The 17,157-nt window shown below is 42.9% G+C and overlaps 1 protein-coding gene across 1 annotated transcript; it reads left to right on the plus strand.

Annotated features, from left to right (window-relative positions):
- The first annotated feature begins 2,488 nt into the window (after positions 1-2,488).
- LOC106932768 (putative glutamate receptor) lies at positions 2,489-12,665 on the plus strand. The gene is made up of 10 exons (XM_015011634.2): positions 2,489-3,069; positions 3,175-3,247; positions 5,317-5,348; positions 6,659-6,838; positions 7,936-8,159; positions 10,008-10,105; positions 10,807-11,024; positions 11,110-11,329; positions 11,938-12,188; positions 12,266-12,665. Exons 2-10 carry the CDS (start codon positions 3,187-3,189, stop codon positions 12,362-12,364), a joined length of 1,383 nt encoding a protein of 460 aa, XP_014867120.1. The 5' UTR covers positions 2,489-3,069; positions 3,175-3,186; the 3' UTR covers positions 12,365-12,665.
- Positions 12,666-17,157: the final 4,492 nt, after the last annotated feature.

Here is a 17,157-nt window from a genome sequence, read left to right on the forward strand (position 1 = left end):
CGCCTCACACCTCATTTGCTTCATTTGTGTCTAATTTGTCAGAAGCTGCCTGAGTTCCAGAAAGCCGGAGGATTCATTAACGGAGCAGCTAAACTGAGGCTGACGCAGACTGACATGAACCAGCCTCTGGCCTTGGTGTTGGCAGCTCCAATTATGTCCTCTGCTTGGGTCTTCGTTTAGCAGCCATCACTCCTCCCAGCCTCTGCAGCAGGAGGGGAGAAAGAAGAACAGACCCCCCACAGGAGCAAGGAATGCTCCAGGACAAAGAGACTGGGCAAAAAAAGAACAAGTTCAACGGATCGTTAAGAGACGGAAAACATGTTTGTTGTAATTTCTTGCGTACCAAGAAAAGATCAGTCTTCCTCACTACGTTTTAGAACGTTGCTTAAATTGGTTTGAGGATTTTTATTTTTATCTTTTTTGTTTTAGAATAGTCATGATGTTCGGTTCTTGTTTCACAGGATGGAAAATCCAGATTCACATAAATCAATCCAGTTTATTTGTAAAGCCCATTTCAGTAAAACAGCAGTACAAAGTGCTTTACATTGTGAATCAAACTTCACAAAAACATCATATAGTCAACAGTTATGAAAACCAATAACAGACATTATATCTTGTCAAGTGCCATCATTAAAATCATCAATACACATAAAATATGCAGATCAATGTTCCATCTATTAAGGTTCAAAAGCAACTCTAAGGTAGTGTTTGGATCCTGATTTAAAGGCACTCAGTGTTTCAGCTGTTTTTCAGTTTTCTAGAAGTTTGTTCCAAATTTGTGGTGCATAGAAGCTGAATGCCGCTTCTCTTCATTTGGTTCTGGGGTTGCAGAGCAGAACCAGAATCAGAAGACCTGAGGGGTTGGGAAGGTTGGTACAACAACAGATCTTTAATGTATTTTGGTGCTAAACCATTCAGTGATTTATAAACTAACAGTATTTTAAAGTTTATTCTCTGAGCTGATTTTAGAACAGGGGGAAATTTCTTTTAGGGAAGGACTGGTTTCCACATACACCAATGTGAAGATTCAGCAATTGACCATTTAAATGCTTGGAAAGATGGCATGTAAATGAATGATATAAATAATTACATGATTTAAATTACTTCAATACAAGTAGCTGATGAGGATGTATGAAATGCCTGGTAAACTGTATTCCATATCTGGGAATCCTTCATAATGTCCATGATTTTACCCTTTGGACTTCAGAGAACCAGAACAAACCACCGGTTGCCTGATCAGCTGTTGCCTTGTGTTGGTAGAGTATGTGAGATGATCTTTGTATAGCCTAATCCTGCTTTAAACGTCTCCCTGACCTGCCTGGTGTGCCTCTTGGATGTTATGATGCTGTTTGCTCCCCGATGTTCACTTAACCAACATCTGAGCAGCTGGATTGGTAATCAGATTAGATTACACACAGGTGGACTCTATTTAGTCATTAGCGGTTATCAGGCAACTTCTGAAGGCAATTGGTTGCCCTAAGAGAAATTACTTTTGCACACCACACTCATACTTTGAACCATGTATAATTTTCTTTCTACTCCATAATTGCATACCACTTTGTGTTGGTCTTTCACATAAAATTTCAATGAAATATATTTATTGTAATGGGACAATATGGAAAAGGGGCATGGTTTTTTTTACGAGCTACTGTATGTTCCTGTTGTCCAATTATGATACTGCATTGTTAAAAAAAAAAAAGACTAAGGAGGCTAAAAAAAAACAATGGAGGAAAAATCATCATAAATCTGGGGACGCTGTATAAGTTATCAAAGAGGTCCGACTAAACCTTTGAACTGAAGCTGGAGTTCTGATGAACAGAATTTCAAATCGTCTCCTCTCCCGAGCCTTGAAATCCGGACAGACTCCGCTCGGCCCCTCCTTGCTTTCTCAGGACACTGGTTTGTCACTCAGAGCTTCATCCATTGTCCAGTTGGTGGTGTGAAAAGCTGACGGCCACCTCCAGTGCGCTGTCGGACCCTGCCAGGCTTCTTCAGATCCGTAGGACTTTGTGAAGCACGACATGCTTGTTTTAGAGCCACAGACTCTGGTCCTGCCAGCTCACAAGCACAAAAGACGGCTTCATTAGGATTCCAGGAAAACCACCGAGCCCCTCTTAAAGCCGTATTTATCTGGACAATTTGGCACGTCTCCGCCTCTCAACTGAAACCTCAAGGCCCCGTCTAGCACTTCAACCCTGACAGAATGTTTTTGTCCCGGAGTGAATGCACTTTCTGCTCTCAGGCTGAAACCACTGCCTGTTCTCAGAGGCTCTGAGCAAATAAATCAGTTTGTAAGCATAAGCTGTAGGACAGATTTGGTAGATTCTCTTCCAAAATAAAAAAAAAAAAAAGAAGGACTTTGGGAGATAATGCAGCAAACTGTTAGACCTGGGGTTGGAGAACTGGAAGGAAGCTGAACTTTTTAGGTTGGATTGTAATTTAGCCCAGCTAGAGCAAGCTGTTCTCCTCTTGACTTTCATTCAGTTGAAATGTTTGTTCAGGGGCTTTTCTGTGTTCAGCCTTGGAGATGAGGATGGGGGTGTTTGGTTGTTTTTTTTAAAGTCTGTCTCTTCCTCCATCTGCAGGTCTTGTTGCTCCACCAGGACCCATTGCAACACACTCTCTCTCCAGGAGTTGTGGGCTCCTGAACTTCCCAACACCTCCCCTCCACACACACACACACACACACACACCCTGCCAACTTCAGACTGTGTTATGTAACCGTCCAAAGCCCACGTGTAACTGGCATTTCAAACCTAATAATCCCCAAATGTGTGAGGCACAGACCGACACGCCAAGCCCTGTGAACAGGTGTTGAACTAGTTGTCTGAAGACAAAAATATTCTGGTCAAACTGGTAACAGTCTGCCTGCGCTCTTGTAGAACCTCATCTCTCTCAGACTCAGCTTCCCTGCGGTCCTGGGTCTGATCTCCTCCCTCTTTGGACCCACCATATAAACCCCCAAACTGCTTTCTGCTGCGCCCAGTTCCTCCCACACGCCTCGGACAGGACCTGGAATTTCTCCTCATACAGAACTCCCCACTTTTCATCATCTCTGGCAGAAATTGGGTAAGAGGTCTCCTTTGTAGCTCCATGCAACGGCATTTAGCCACCGAAGTGGTTTTCATTAATTATTGTGAAACCCAGCCATAGTCATTATCCTTTTCTTTCCAGCTCTGTGGAAACATGAGAGCAGTTTTGGCTTTGGTTTGCGTGAGCGCCCTGACTGCGTGGAGCCACACTGCGGGTGAGGAAAACCTCCACTTCTCCCATCAGATCTGAGGGGAAAAATATCTGTTAAGTGGGAGAAAAGGAGGTCGATTATTATCAGCTAGGGTGGTTGGGATGGATGGTTTTCTATGTTAGGGAACAAGATGCTCTTTTAAAAGTGAGGAACGTGGATGGATGAAAACCCAGTTGCTAGTTGGTGTCAACGCTTTGCCTGTTTATCAGGGCAGAACGCCAAACCGTTCTGTTTACAGCTGAAATAAAATAGGCTCCGAGAAACTCCTCCTGTTTGGAGTCTGAGGAAGAATAATTTGTTACATTTACTCAAGTAACAAACAAACAAAATGGACCCCTACTGCACTTCTTCCCATAATGATGAGATAATTCTTATTCACTGAATGATGAATAATGATGTTTTAGCCATAAAAAAAAAAAACAACACATTTACAGTTTCTGTTAAAGTTGCACTAGATAACATTTGGAAGAATGTGTTTTTTTATTTACATATTTGTTAAATATAGGAATATATTTGTTAACTCACTGAGGCAGATCATCTTTGAAAAATCCGCCTGCTCCCTGTGGTCCTACTGCCACCAACAAAAATACACCGCCCAGTCAGAATCAGCCAATCAGAGCTAGGAGGAGGGTCTTAGCTCTGCCAATCACCCTTGTATATGTGCTGCTCAAGATTACTGGTTACAGTAAATATGTGCTTTATTATATGTACACTGAAATAAACTTAAAGGGATAGTCATCAAATATTTTGTCCTTGGAATAGGCTACAATTATTTTATGTCTGTTAATTGGCTCAAATTTAATCAACATATGATTCCGTTTTAAATTATTTCTAATTTAATAAATATTTCTGCATTGAAGTGCTTTATAGCTAAGCATGTGATCCACTGATTTGCAGCCATCTAAGCAAACTGCAGAATTTTAGAACCTTAAAAAGTTTTAATTTCCTGTCAAATGTATCCCTTTAAACATTTTTTTTTCCATATAAAACCTATTTACTTGTACCAATGCTACCACTCAATACAATAAAAGCTTGAAGTAAACTCTCCTTTAACACCTGTCCTTCAGCTTGTGTTTGCTGCCTGGTAGTTTTCTCCCAGAGGCAGTGACATCACTTCCTCCTCCAGTCATGTTTCTGCACACTTGATGCCTGAATCTATGCCAGCCTGCTCTGGCTGACCCACGGGGAAGGGTCACGCTCCCAAATCAATGTCAGCCTTTACCCCACTGGCTGTACCAGACTGCTGGAGTCCCATCAAAGCACAGAGGGGGCAGCGTCCATGGCAGAGTCCTATTTCTCACCAGTGGAGGGGCTGCTGCCACGCTGCGATGAATCAATTAACCCTAGGTGCAGGGGGGTCAGCGGCAGACAGGACCGGACTGGACCCGACCGGATGACTCAGGCATCTCGGCAGATTTTCCGTCCTGCCATCCTCTCCGGAGGAGGCTGACGGAGTGTCATGGGCTTTGTGTGACCCAGCCAGGCCGGCTTTGTTACGGCATGCAGCTCTGAAAGGCCCGCTCCCCTGGCACCTCCGCTCCCGTCTCCGACCGACCCTGGCAGCTCATGTTAGGTCCCGCTGGACACGCCGTATCGCCATTGGTCAGTTATGGCGAAATGAAAACAACTAGGAGTGTCATGAGCAACAAAAACAAATGGCTGGGTTTGGGGCCTGCCCTCCTCATCCCCTGCTCTGATTACACAGGGGCCCAAGAGGGATGGGTCCACAATTTTATCCTCTCACGGGGGGCCTGGTCAACCCCCTCATTGTACCTCTCAGCCCCCGCTCAGCATGGAGCTGCTTTCTGAAATCTACTGCAAAACAACCTCCAACAAAACCGCCATGGTCCTGCAGGGGCCACTTGGCTAATTTACCGCTGTGGCTTTGAGGAGAACACGACGCGGCTCAAAGTGACAATCTGCTCCAGTAGCTCCGTAGAAGCTGCTACCCATCAGCCGAACAAGTGGCAACTCTAAATCCTTTCATTGTCTGCATATGTTTATGTACAACCGCATCACCATGCTTCTTCATCACAACTTCACCCTGTTACCTTTTGTCTCTCTCATTCCAGGTGCCAAGGAGTTATCCATCACCACTATAAAGGTATCCCTGCTCTCCACCTCTCATTGAGCATGAATGCCTGGAGGAGGCACAAAAGTTGCTTCTTTTAAAGTCAGGACTTGCTTCTGTCGAGAATAATTTGGGTTCATTATGTAAATTTATGTTATGTAAATATTTTGACTTTACTCTAAAAGTAAAATTCAAACATAAAAGTTTATGTTCATTGGGATTGCTACGTTTTTAAACGATTTAGGAAAGCCCAATGATGATGTCATTGTATTGTAAGTTTCCTGTAGGTTAATTCTCAGTTGGAGACACATCTGTGCTTTAAGACAATGCCTCAAACACTCTGTGGAACAAGATGAAAATAAATCAGCCAATATATGAAGAGATGTGTGGAGCTGCACCAGATGCCTGAAGGCTCCACATTCATCTGTTCAAACATTTATAAGCAAATATAAACACCATGGGAATGTCCAGCTACAGTGGCAGTTTGGACAAAAACATGTTTTCCCAGCGATAAAACAGGAAATGCCTCTGGGATTTGGAACGTCTAATTGCCATTCAGGAAATGATCATCTGGAATATCTCCTAAGCCTAAAACTCCAGAATCAGTCTGAGGTTCATCATCAGTCCTGACCTCAAAGTTATGCATGACATTTTTCTGCAGTGTTTGTAGCCTGATAGCGACTGAGCACAACATTCACACCTCAGATTTTAGAACTTGTAAACGCCATAATCAGGTTAAATAAACATGACATCAAGCTTGGGGGGCATCCAACTACATCTTCACTAACAGGATTGTACAGCACCACACATTTAATGTGATGAAAACTAACCCAGGTACAGTTAAACATATTGCTATAAGCTATGTTGTTTTAGCATTACGTAGCTGAGTTATGCAGAGACAAAGGCTCTATTCAAGACTTGAGAATCATTTTAAAAACTCAACTAGAAAAGCACCTCAGGTTGTAATTGTGAGTTGTAAAGTTCTACTTTGTTAAATGTTAAGGTTTGGGCACCTTAACATTTGCAGTGGATCCCTCAAATGTTCATGTGGATAAAGGTATACATGAATACATGACTCATATGCACCTCTTATGGGCCTCTGAGCACAGCATGTCTACCTCAGACATAATGAAGTAGACATGATGATGGGTCATAAAGACACCACAACACTTTTGCTCCATAAATGAAGTACTTATAATGGAACTAACATTTATTCAGGGATAAGCATTTCTCTGTGTTCTGATTTCCATATTTCATCCATTCACATTCCATTCTCTTAGCAACGTGTTATGACCTACGTTTCCACAGTGATCCACCACACACAACTCGTTCCGTTTTCCCAGGAAGACCCCTACGCCATGACCAGAGGCTCCCAGTTGGAGGGCTACTGCATTGACCTGGTCTCAGAGCTGTCCAAGAAGCTGGGCTTCAAGTACAACGTCCACCTGGTGAAGGACAGCAGGTATGGAGCCATGGACTCATCTGGGAACTGGAACGGCATGATCGGAGAAATAATCAAGGGGGTAAGTTCATGATGTCAAAATGATGGGAAAGTATGGAAGTCTTGGTTTCAATGAGGAATGAATACATAGATAAAGATTAAAACACAGCAGGTGTTGTATGGGAAACAACACTGCATGGGGACAACGACCCCCAGGTTTAACCTGTCCTCCTCCGCAGGGTTTCTAAGTCCAAACCAGGGTTTTCCCTCCTTCTTCTCAACTGGTCATTGTAACTTGGTTTCACATCTTCACTGAACATGTGTTCAGTGTGTTGGAATGATTCTTGGACAAGCAAATTTCAGTGGAGATAAATAGTTGTGTAATCTGTTCTCATAACACACAGTATTTTTCAGCTCAAAAGACAGAAGCATTTTTCTAATGTTTTTTGGGGGTGTAAAATATTTGGGGGGGTTCCATATTTTGCATTGATAAATAATAATCTGAGATGGGTGGGGGTTCAAACCAGCAACCCACTGCTTACAGGTTGAACTCGCATGTCCTGAGCCACTCTTAGTGGTTTCTTCTCCAACCTGGTAATAATCAGCCTCATGTTCTGCGCTTCATTTCGTTCTGAGAGTCTGGACCCTCGGCTATTGAGAAACAATAGATTGCTGGAGGGGGGGACTCTGCTGACATCTTAAATGTTAGTAATGCGCCAGTTCAATATACCCAGAAACAACCCCATGGGGGAGTACGACTACAATATCTTCACCAGGAATAAAACGTTTTAAACATTCCTCTTGGTCAAACTTTAACTGCTTCATATTTGGAAAATGACTATGTTCACTTCCTCCAATGTGCGCCTATGATTGTAGTTTAGCAAACTAAAATTAGGAAGACTAAAATTATAAAACAGTTAGGAAATTGACGTTAATTGTTTACAACTCCTGTTTGCTGATTGGTCAGGATGAAAGGAACCTGTGAACCTGAGAAATCCATTGAGCAGAGTTGCGTAGTAGACAATTCATCTCGATCCAGGCTACAATCATCTATTATTAGTATTAAAATATGAAACATATGGTTAAATGTGGACCGAGAGAACCTGGGGAGCTTCAGCTGACATGATGCACCCCCTGTCCAGAAATTGTGACTCTCCTTGTTGGTGTAATCCGTACCAGGAGGCTGATCTGGCCGTGGCCCCGCTGACCGTCACTGCTGTCAGAGAACGCTTCGTGGACATGACCACGCCCTTCATCCAAACTGGACTCAGCTTCATCTTGCGTAAAAGCGCGGACTCTGAGGACCACTCCTTCAGCCTGCTGTCCCCGTTCTCCACAGAGATGTGGGTCGGGGTTCTCGTTGCTTTCCTGCTAACGGGACTCTGTGTGTTCTTGGTGGGCAGGTGAGTTCAACTCCAAAAACATTTCTAATTTCAGCTTCAAAAATGTTCACGGTGCAGGGTGGTGGAGCATACTCAGCATGTGCATAGGCTGTCGTCCTCAATTATGTCTTCCCCTTCTCTCACATCGCCATTTCTTGCCTATTAACTGTACGATAAAAGTCACAGGCTAAAAACAAAGAAACAAAAAATGTAGTGTTTATATACAGTCAAAAATATTCTGCATTATAATGAACAAAAATGTTTCTGGTGAAGCTAAACTTTTCACAAATAAGTGGGAATGTTTTACTGTTTAACCCTATTTTAATACAGCAAGCACATAATGAATTAATGAATACATTAATAAGCATTAATACACACACAATACAAACGTTTGTAGTGCTAACTCTGAACGGAACATCTACACACTTCCTAATCTCCTCTCTTGGGGATCCAGCCAGTCAGGGCCAAGGAAAGTGAATGCCTCTTTTGGATTGGTTACTTTGCAAACACCAGCCTACAGTGTTTCCTGGTATTTCAACTTCCTGAGCTGGATTTTCTGTGAAATATTTCAGGCATGAAAAAAAAAATCTGTGAATAGGCTAAATAGAGTTATGTTCCACAGAAACATCTGGGAGGAATCTACTGCCCGGTTGTTCCAGACATTCATTATATAATTGATTATTTAAAGTTACAAAACAAATTTAAAAGAAATAAACATCAGTTATTTATACAATAACATCAGAATCCAATGAAATACAGTCTGAACAAAACAAGGAGTGAAACATGAGTGAAATATCGCCATATGTTTCCTTATGATGCAATTTACTGAATTTTTGTATCATTCCTAGCTAAAAATAAAAGAACGCCAATTGATACTTCTAACGTCAGCTTAACCAATCAATGTAAAAGGACATATGGAGACATTTGACATAGAGTTTGTTCTCTTTAGCTTAAAAAGAGACAGAACCTCATTGTTCCTGTGTTTTGAACGTTGTTTTACTGCAACCTCCCTAAAATCCACAGACAACCAGAATGACCACCACCCGGTAGCACTTACACCTGTCATCATGCAGTGTTTTAAGAAGTGGTGCAGAGTCGTACATTCAGCAGCAGAACTGGGCCTACAGAGCGATTCGGCCGCTCTGAGTGACTAGTGCAGCAGCGAGCTATGCCAGACTGCTGCTTATAGACCACAGCTCAGCATTCAGCACCAAGCTCACACAGGTTAGCTGACAGACCTGGGACTTCCGGCCTCCACCCACCGCTGTGGTCAGAATAATCGGGGGGAAGGAGAGATGGCAGATGGGAGAGAGGTGAAGCAGCTTTTTGAGTAGAAAGTCACTAATCAGCAAAACCAAGCAGCCGAGTATTGACTTCAGGAAGAGAAAAACAGCAAAATCTAACCCCGCTTCACCAAAACCATCAGTATCTCCAACAAGATGCAGTTCACCCAGGAAACACTCTTGTCTAGAGATGGTGTGCAGTTAAAACACACGACCTGTTTGAGTGTGCTGGCTGTACACAACATAAACAAGGGAATGACTTATTTAAAATATCTCACTTCAGAATGTAAGACTTAAGCAAAAGACAAACATAAAATGAGAAAAAAGACAAATCAGCGAGTGTTCAGCTATCTGAATTCAGCTCCCTCCATCCATCCACCCTTCTGTCTGTCTGTCTGTTCATTTATTCACTGTCGTCTGCTTATCTGGGTAGAACCAAAATATAAACTCACACTTGCAAATTCCAACAATGTGGAAGAAACATTTCCCTGTAACTTAATGGATTTAAAACAGGAATGTAGTTGTTTCATGAATATGAACGGTTTAGACCCTCTGACCGCACCGCCCATCATGTTTCCCCTCTCAGGATCAGCCCCATGGAATGGGCCGACCCAGAAGCAGACGAGCACAGTTTTACTCTGCTGCACAGTTTCTGGTACATCACAGGAGCGCTGACTCTGCAAGGTAACAACGACGCAGACGCAGGAGCAGCCACGCCCTCTGCTGGCTGTCCTTCTAATCACATCTTTCTCAAAATTGATTAAAAAAAAAAAAACATCTTCAGATCCTCACATCTTACCATGACAGATTGTTTTCAGTAAAACAAACTCTAACTCTTTAACATCCCTATGGAGTCCTTACAGGTATTATCAACACTACATTTAGTTTGTGTTTTATTAAACGAATGTAAGAAAATTTGCACCAGTCAGTTTTAAAACATAATTTTTATCAGATCTTACATAGAGACTCATGGAAAAAAAAGTTTTGCTTTGTTTGTTCATATCCAGTGAATGTAACTATTACTGCACAGCTTTAGAACCCAGAAGGTTCTGTTTTTACCTCCATGTTCTCTGTGGTTCTCATCCCAGTCCCTCGTTCCTCTGCTCTGTTCTCCACAAAACTAAAAGTGACTTTTTCTCATCTTTCATAAAAAACTTGTTTGTTGCCAGACTGCTCTGCTCTGATGGTCCAAGAACTCAACGGTTCTCATGTTTGTTTGAGGGGGAGTTTAACTCTGGCTGCCTGCCTGTGTGCCATTAGAGCCAGTGGTGCTGTAATGTCAAGCAGATTTAGAAAAACGCAACAAATCCCATGATAAACATAAACTTTTTTTTAACTCTAAGCGCTCCTGCTTTCGGAAGCTGATCCTGTCTTTGTCTTCTCAGGTGCCGGCCCTCACCCTAAAGCTCTGTCTGGACGTGTTGTCGGCGCCATCTGGTGGATATTTGCAGTGCTGCTGCTCGCCTGCTACTTTGTCAACTTCAACTCGGTGTTGCACAACAAGAGCAAGCACGCCTCCATCACCAGCTTCGAGGATCTGGCCAACCAGGACGTGATTGACTACGGAACAGTGGAGAACGGCTCCACCATGCTCTTCTTCAAGGCACAGAGAACCCCCGGCGTCCGCCAGCGGATCCGACGCCTTTAACTGGCTGACCGTATGAAATGACTCGTTTTTATTTCCACAGAATTCCAACAACCCCGTGTACCGCCGCATCCACCAGCACATGGAGCGCAAAAAGAGCTACGTGTCCACCATGCAGGAGGGGGTCCGCCTGGCCCAGGAGGGGCGCTTCGCCTTCATCGGGGAAGCTGTGTCCCTGGACTTGGCCGTGGCTCGGTACTGTAGGCTGACCCGGGCCCAGGAGGTCATCTCCATGAGGTCGTACAGCATCGCTGCGCCTCGGGGTGAGGCGTCCGCATCTGTCAGCATCACATGTCGCTGCTGCTTCCTCCACACTGCTGAGTGAAGAACAGAAAGCTTGTTTTTTAATAATCGGGCACATCTGCACAGACACATTACACATCGAATCAGATGAAGCCATAATAAATATTGATATTAATATGCATCTGGCAGGCTGCTATTGTTAGCTGAGGTGAGTAAGTAAACTCTATTACAGAGTAACTTGTTATGGTAAAAGTTACAAGTTTGAGTGTGAAATAATCTTACTCAAATGAAATGAGAGTAACTTCAAATACATTTAGAAATAAATATTTAAAAAATCTATCGTTAAAACTATAATTTTTAGATTAATCAAATCAATTCCTAATTAAATAATCTCCTCCACAATCATAAAAGCTTCGGTTCCAGTTGGGAGCCGTGCTGCAGGGATTACACAGGCTTCCTCAGAACATTTTATATATGCAGCAATTTTTCCACTGCGAGTCACATTGGCTACTTCACACCACATTGTAATCATCCTCAGTTTATCATCTTCCGGTACCGGACCTCTCACCCGGCGATGACCTCTGGAGACGGGCGCCAGCTCCTCATTCCTCCTTTCTTACCCCACTAGGTTCTCCGCTGGTGAAGAACCTGACCATCGCCATCCTCCAGCTTAGCGAGTCAGGGGAGCTAATACACCTGCGGGAGAAGTGGTGGGCCAGCAGCTGCGTGGGCTCTGACGAGACGCACGGATCGGATGCGCTGAAGCCCTACGACCTGCGCGGCCTCTTCCTGCTGCTTGGACTGGGCCTGGGCGTGGGGCTGCTGCTGGCCCTTCTTGAGCTCCTGTCCAGGGCCCGCAGCCGAGCCAAGGATGGCAAGGTAGGCAGAGAGACTCAGGCGGCGGAGTCGGGTCACGTGGTGTTCCTGTTCTTTACGGCTCCTCTGCTGTTTCCCAGAAATCCTGCTGCTCGGTGCTGTCGTCTGAGCTTCACCAGCGCTTCGGGAGCGGAGGAGAGGGAGCAGAGCAGGAGAGCTCCGATAAGAGCAAAGCATGAAGCAAATGTTCACGCTAGCTGAAATAAAAGCGTTACAGACAGGAAGAAGCTGACTGTTCCTGTTAGCTTTCATTTTCTCTGTAGTAACATTCCTGTATGTTTTTACTTAATGCTTTTTGTATTTTTGTAGAAAACCCTGAGCTCAATGTAATGAGGTGACCTGAAGGAGTACTGAGCTCTCTGGGTTAGTTGTTTTTTTTAGTTGACACATCAGTTCTCTGCTAACACACCGCAGATCAGTGTTTCATATTAACACTGTTGTTTTACCTTGGACTGTTCAAATAAACTTTCCAACATTCCAGTTTCTCTCCTTCTTTAAAATGTGCAGTGTTATTGCTCACTATGCCATGGAAAACCATTCCTGATTCAGATGAACTATACACATCCTTTGAGGCAGAAATAAGAATTACTCAAACTCAAACTTTGAGCATTCATCAGGTGGCGGGATCTTTCTGCCGTGTTCTCTCTCGGTACTCCGGCTTCTTCCCACAGTCCAAAAACATGACTGTTAGGTTCTTTGCTTTCTCTAAATTCTCCTTAGGAATGGATGTGTGCATGTAGCACACGACTGGCGACCTGTCCAGGTTTTATCCCGCCTCTCGCCTGAAATGTCTCGCTGGAGATGGGCACCAGTACCCCTCCCAACCCCACTAGGGACAAGGGTGTAACAAAGTGGATGGATGGACACATAAACCAGCTCAAGAGACTCGGTCGCATACAGAATGAAAGAGTTGGTGGGAATCAAAATGCTAAAGACCAACACAAAGACTTAGAGTAACCTGAGGAATATAATACCGTCTATAAGCCCTGATCCATGCAGCAGGTTGAGATGCTGCCCATCTCCAGCAGTCATTAGACAAGAGGTGGATTGGACACACACTTTCTGAAGAGAGACCTGAGAAACCAACTAACTTAACATAAATGTTCGTGGACAGTGGTGAGAGAAAGCTAGAGAAACCTTACATGAACAAAAAAAGGAAAAACCTGCTAATTCCTTGCAGAACATATTGGACTCTTATCCTTTTTTTTTAATTTAAATGTTTTGACTTTTGGTATTTCAGGAAATAAAATACATATGAAAAAAACAATTTTGGCCACTTTAATGTGATAGTCACTTGTGTTTGTACGACCATCAACCATTGGATTTTATTTTATTATGTTTTTAACATGTCCTGTCCCGCATTGTTGTTGTCCGAGTGTCAGGGTAAAACCCAACAGATTTACTTTTACGAGTGGAATGTTACGACTTAATGCTCCACTAAAATTTCATTAGAAATTGCTTTGGGTTCAATGTAATGGAGAAGGGGACGAAAAGGGAGACAAGAATGGGAGAAAAAAAGGTTAAAAGGGAATGGAGATATGAGTGGAGGAGAGAAAGAAGACGATACAGAACAACACCATGTGTCCAGCAGGTTCTGCAGTGTGTCGTCTGCTTCTACACCTGCAGAAAGAGAGAAACGAAAACAGAACCAAGAAACTATAGAACAGGGGTGTCAAACTCAATTTCACCGAGGGCCACTTCAGCATATTGGCCACCCTCAAAGGGCCACATTGACGGTACAAATCAGGAGTGCCCAGGTGCAGTCCTTCAGACTGCAACTTTTAGATGCATCCCTGCTAAAACACACCCCAGGCAAAAGGTTGACTTCCCTCATTAGCAGCAACTCAGTTCTGTAGAGCCTTATAATGAGTAAATGATCCAGGTGTGTTAGAGAAGGAACGCATCTGAAGTTGCAGATGGTAGCTCTGGAAAACTAGACTTGGGCAACCCTAGCATAAAATGTATGAAAATACAATGTTAAAAATAAATTGAACCCCTCATATTGTTAAACAACTCTTTGGAGCTTCTGGTTAGGAAGCGCATTACAAACCTTTGTTTGAAATGGCGCGTTAAATTCAAGTCTCCATTACAGACCAGAGAAAACTAAAGAGAATGCAACTTTGTGTTAATCCATCTGAGGAGCCGGCAGTTTATCTTGAGGAAATAAATGACGATGCAAAAGTTAATTAGATTGTAACATGCGCAGTGCGCTGCTCAACCACTGCGGAGGCAGTTACGTTACGCCACTGCGAAGAATTAAAAACCGCTGGGAGTAACTCATCCAGCGGATTTAACAAATGGAGCCTTCTGGGTTCACGTTACCTGGAGGAGCTGCAGACGTGACATCTGTCCGTTTCGGAGAAGCGAAAAAAAAAAAATCCTTAAAGCGCACACCGGACCGCGCAGGGTAAAACACTCAGAGTTCAGTTGATCTGTTTGGATCAGACAGATCCAACTGACTGATGAATTAGCGCAGATTTTTCTGCAGATTTGAACTAGGAGGAAGTGCGTTCAGACCCCAGCGGGTGAAGTGATGCTAATTTAAGTGAAGTCGCTTAATTTAATTTATTAAAAGTTATTGGGGCCTCAATCAGTGGTTTTTTGTCACTACGGAGAAAAATGTAGATGCATTTATCTGCTTAATTTGTGATGGGATCAGGATTCACGGTGAATATTCACTAAACCGCATAAAATGCGGCTAAATAGCGATGTTAATATGATTATAATTTCACGGATAAAAATAGTACAGGGCCAATTTTTTTTTTTTTTTTTTTTATGTTGTCGGTCAAGATAACGGATAACAAAAAAAGTCTAGCGCGACCTGCCGCCCTGACACCAACTCACACACATCTTCATTCACAGTCTTACTTGTAAATCGATTTTTCTTTTCTTGGACGTTTTGATGTTAGCTTGTCGAAGTCTCAGTTTTATTCGCTGGTAAAATCAATAAGCAGCTTAAGGTGACTCTGCTGCTCTCTAGTGGCGAGAAGCCGTAATGTTGGCTGGTAACAATCGGAATGCATTATGGGAGATGTAGTTTGTCGTCAATTCGTGCTCAAAACCTATTTTAAGTCAATCATGGACCTATAAAACGCTGGGGGGCCACATAAAATGACATGGCGGGCCACATGTTGCCCGCGGGCCTTGAGTTTGACACATGTGCTATAGAAGCACATGTAGATGATATCACTGAAAATGACATGGTATACGTAAATGCAAGATGTAAGGAGTGGCAACCACAGCCCAGCAGAGTTCATCTGAACATTCCTGAATCTGTGTGATTGCATGTGAATGTGGTCTTATGTCTGATACAGCATAAGGACCGAGGAACAAACCCTGAGCCCGAAGAAGTAGTGTTGTTTGGGTTAGGCTGTGGAAATAAATGAAAAAGGACTGTGGACAATAGGAGAAGGTTTTCCTGCTTTCATACCCCACAGCCAAATGGTAATCATGCAGATGGCTATTACCATTTTAAATGGTAGTGGAAGACCACTTGGGGGCGCTGTAGGATTGCTGTAACTTGTGTTAAGTGATGTGTTTATGTTAGAGCAAAGAACTGGAAGGGAAATCTCAGCCCTTCGAGCTTCATTTTCACATCCTGAAGGGTTTTTTCCCCTGACATTTTGTAAAATATAAAAGGATTCTGTTTGCCACATGGAGTGATAATATAATTTAGAAATCATAAAAGTTGATGGATTCAACGTAGCACAATCAGTATGAGAACTTTGTTGAATTTAAAATCTGTTCTGAACTTCTTTTTTTATTTCTTTCCATCTGTATTGCGGGATTTATAAATTATTCCTAAACATTTCCAAAGCTCGGAGAAAACAGATGAGCTCATCACCAAAACGCACAAAATTCTAATTAGTCTTTTTCGAGTTCACGATACCCACCAAAGCCACAGCCAAAGTCACTTTAGGTTCAATTCTTATTTCATCCAAAGTGTGTCAAAACCGGTCTGAACACGCATCCTGGCGTGTTCATCGATGCACATATTGATCCCTGAGGGTAATTTTGAGAGACCAAATATTCTACCGCAGCCACGTTTAGACTGTGGGAGGAGGCTGGAGACCCTGGAGGGAATCCATGCACGCACAGGCAAAACATGCAAACTCCATGCTGCAGGATATTTGCATGACTTTGCAAATAATTACACTTTTAATGCAAAGTTGGCATTTTTAATGGACTTTCAATGCAACTTTTAAAGCAACTTTGCATTAAAAGTGTCATTATTTACCGAATGACACTTCATGACAACTGTCATAAATATTCATAAAGAGTTCTTCATGTTCATGGCAGATGTTATGTCATGTTTATGACAGTGTCATGTCAGTCTTATGCACACCCCTTCAAATAAAGTGTTACCTTTTTCCGTTACTTATCTTAACACAGTGAAAGGACATAAAACGTTTCTTCTTCTAACATGTCCTGTTCAAGCCAACCCACATATGATGCTTTGGATGTTACAGTCTTTAACTGTTGGTATTTTACAATTTAAAAGATGTTTTTTCTTACAGTACAAATGTGTCTACAAATGTGGGAGGGGGGGGACATTAAAATACAGATAAATAGAGTTTCTTCTTTCAGTTTCTGTTTTTATTTGTAGTTAGAAAGCTTATTGAAAGCTTGACAGCAACATTCCTCTGCCTCTAGTGAGTCGCTACAGTAAATACGATTAGGATAATTGTTTAAAAAAAAAGAAAAAAAAGAAAAACTGTGACTCTGTGAAATGACCTGCGCTTGAACCTGCTAATCAGCTTCAGCGCTCATTGATTTAGTGTCGGCAGGAGAAGCCGCAGCAGAGACGTGCAGAAGTGGAGAGAAAGGAGTTGTATTGATTTTTATAGCAGGCAGCTCCTGTCAGCTGCAGTGAGGCGGCACATCCACAGCCTTCAGTCACACGACGCGGCAGACAGGGGAAGAGTCTAAGCAGATTTAACTGCAAATCCCCTCGATTTCCTTCCCAAAACCT

This window comes from Poecilia mexicana, unplaced genomic scaffold (assembly GCF_051168715.1).
Source record: "Poecilia mexicana isolate PSO_F unplaced genomic scaffold, ASM5116871v1 scaffold_7, whole genome shotgun sequence".
Classification (NCBI taxonomy): domain Eukaryota; kingdom Metazoa; phylum Chordata; class Actinopteri; order Cyprinodontiformes; family Poeciliidae; genus Poecilia; species Poecilia mexicana.

What these genes read in the sequence shown, in the direction of transcription:
- LOC106932768 (XM_015011634.2), top strand. Translation starts at nt 3,187, where the DNA reads ATGAGAGCAGTTTTGGCTTTGGTTTGCGTGAGCGCCCTGACTGCGTGG. An exon ending in TATCCATCACCACTATAAAG is followed by an intron (nt 5,349 to 6,658) that starts GTATCCCTGCTC and finishes CCGTTTTCCCAG; the next exon opens with GAAGACCCCTACGCCATGAC. An exon ending in CAGCATCGCTGCGCCTCGGG is followed by an intron (nt 11,330 to 11,937) that starts GTGAGGCGTCCG and finishes TTACCCCACTAG; the next exon opens with GTTCTCCGCTGGTGAAGAAC.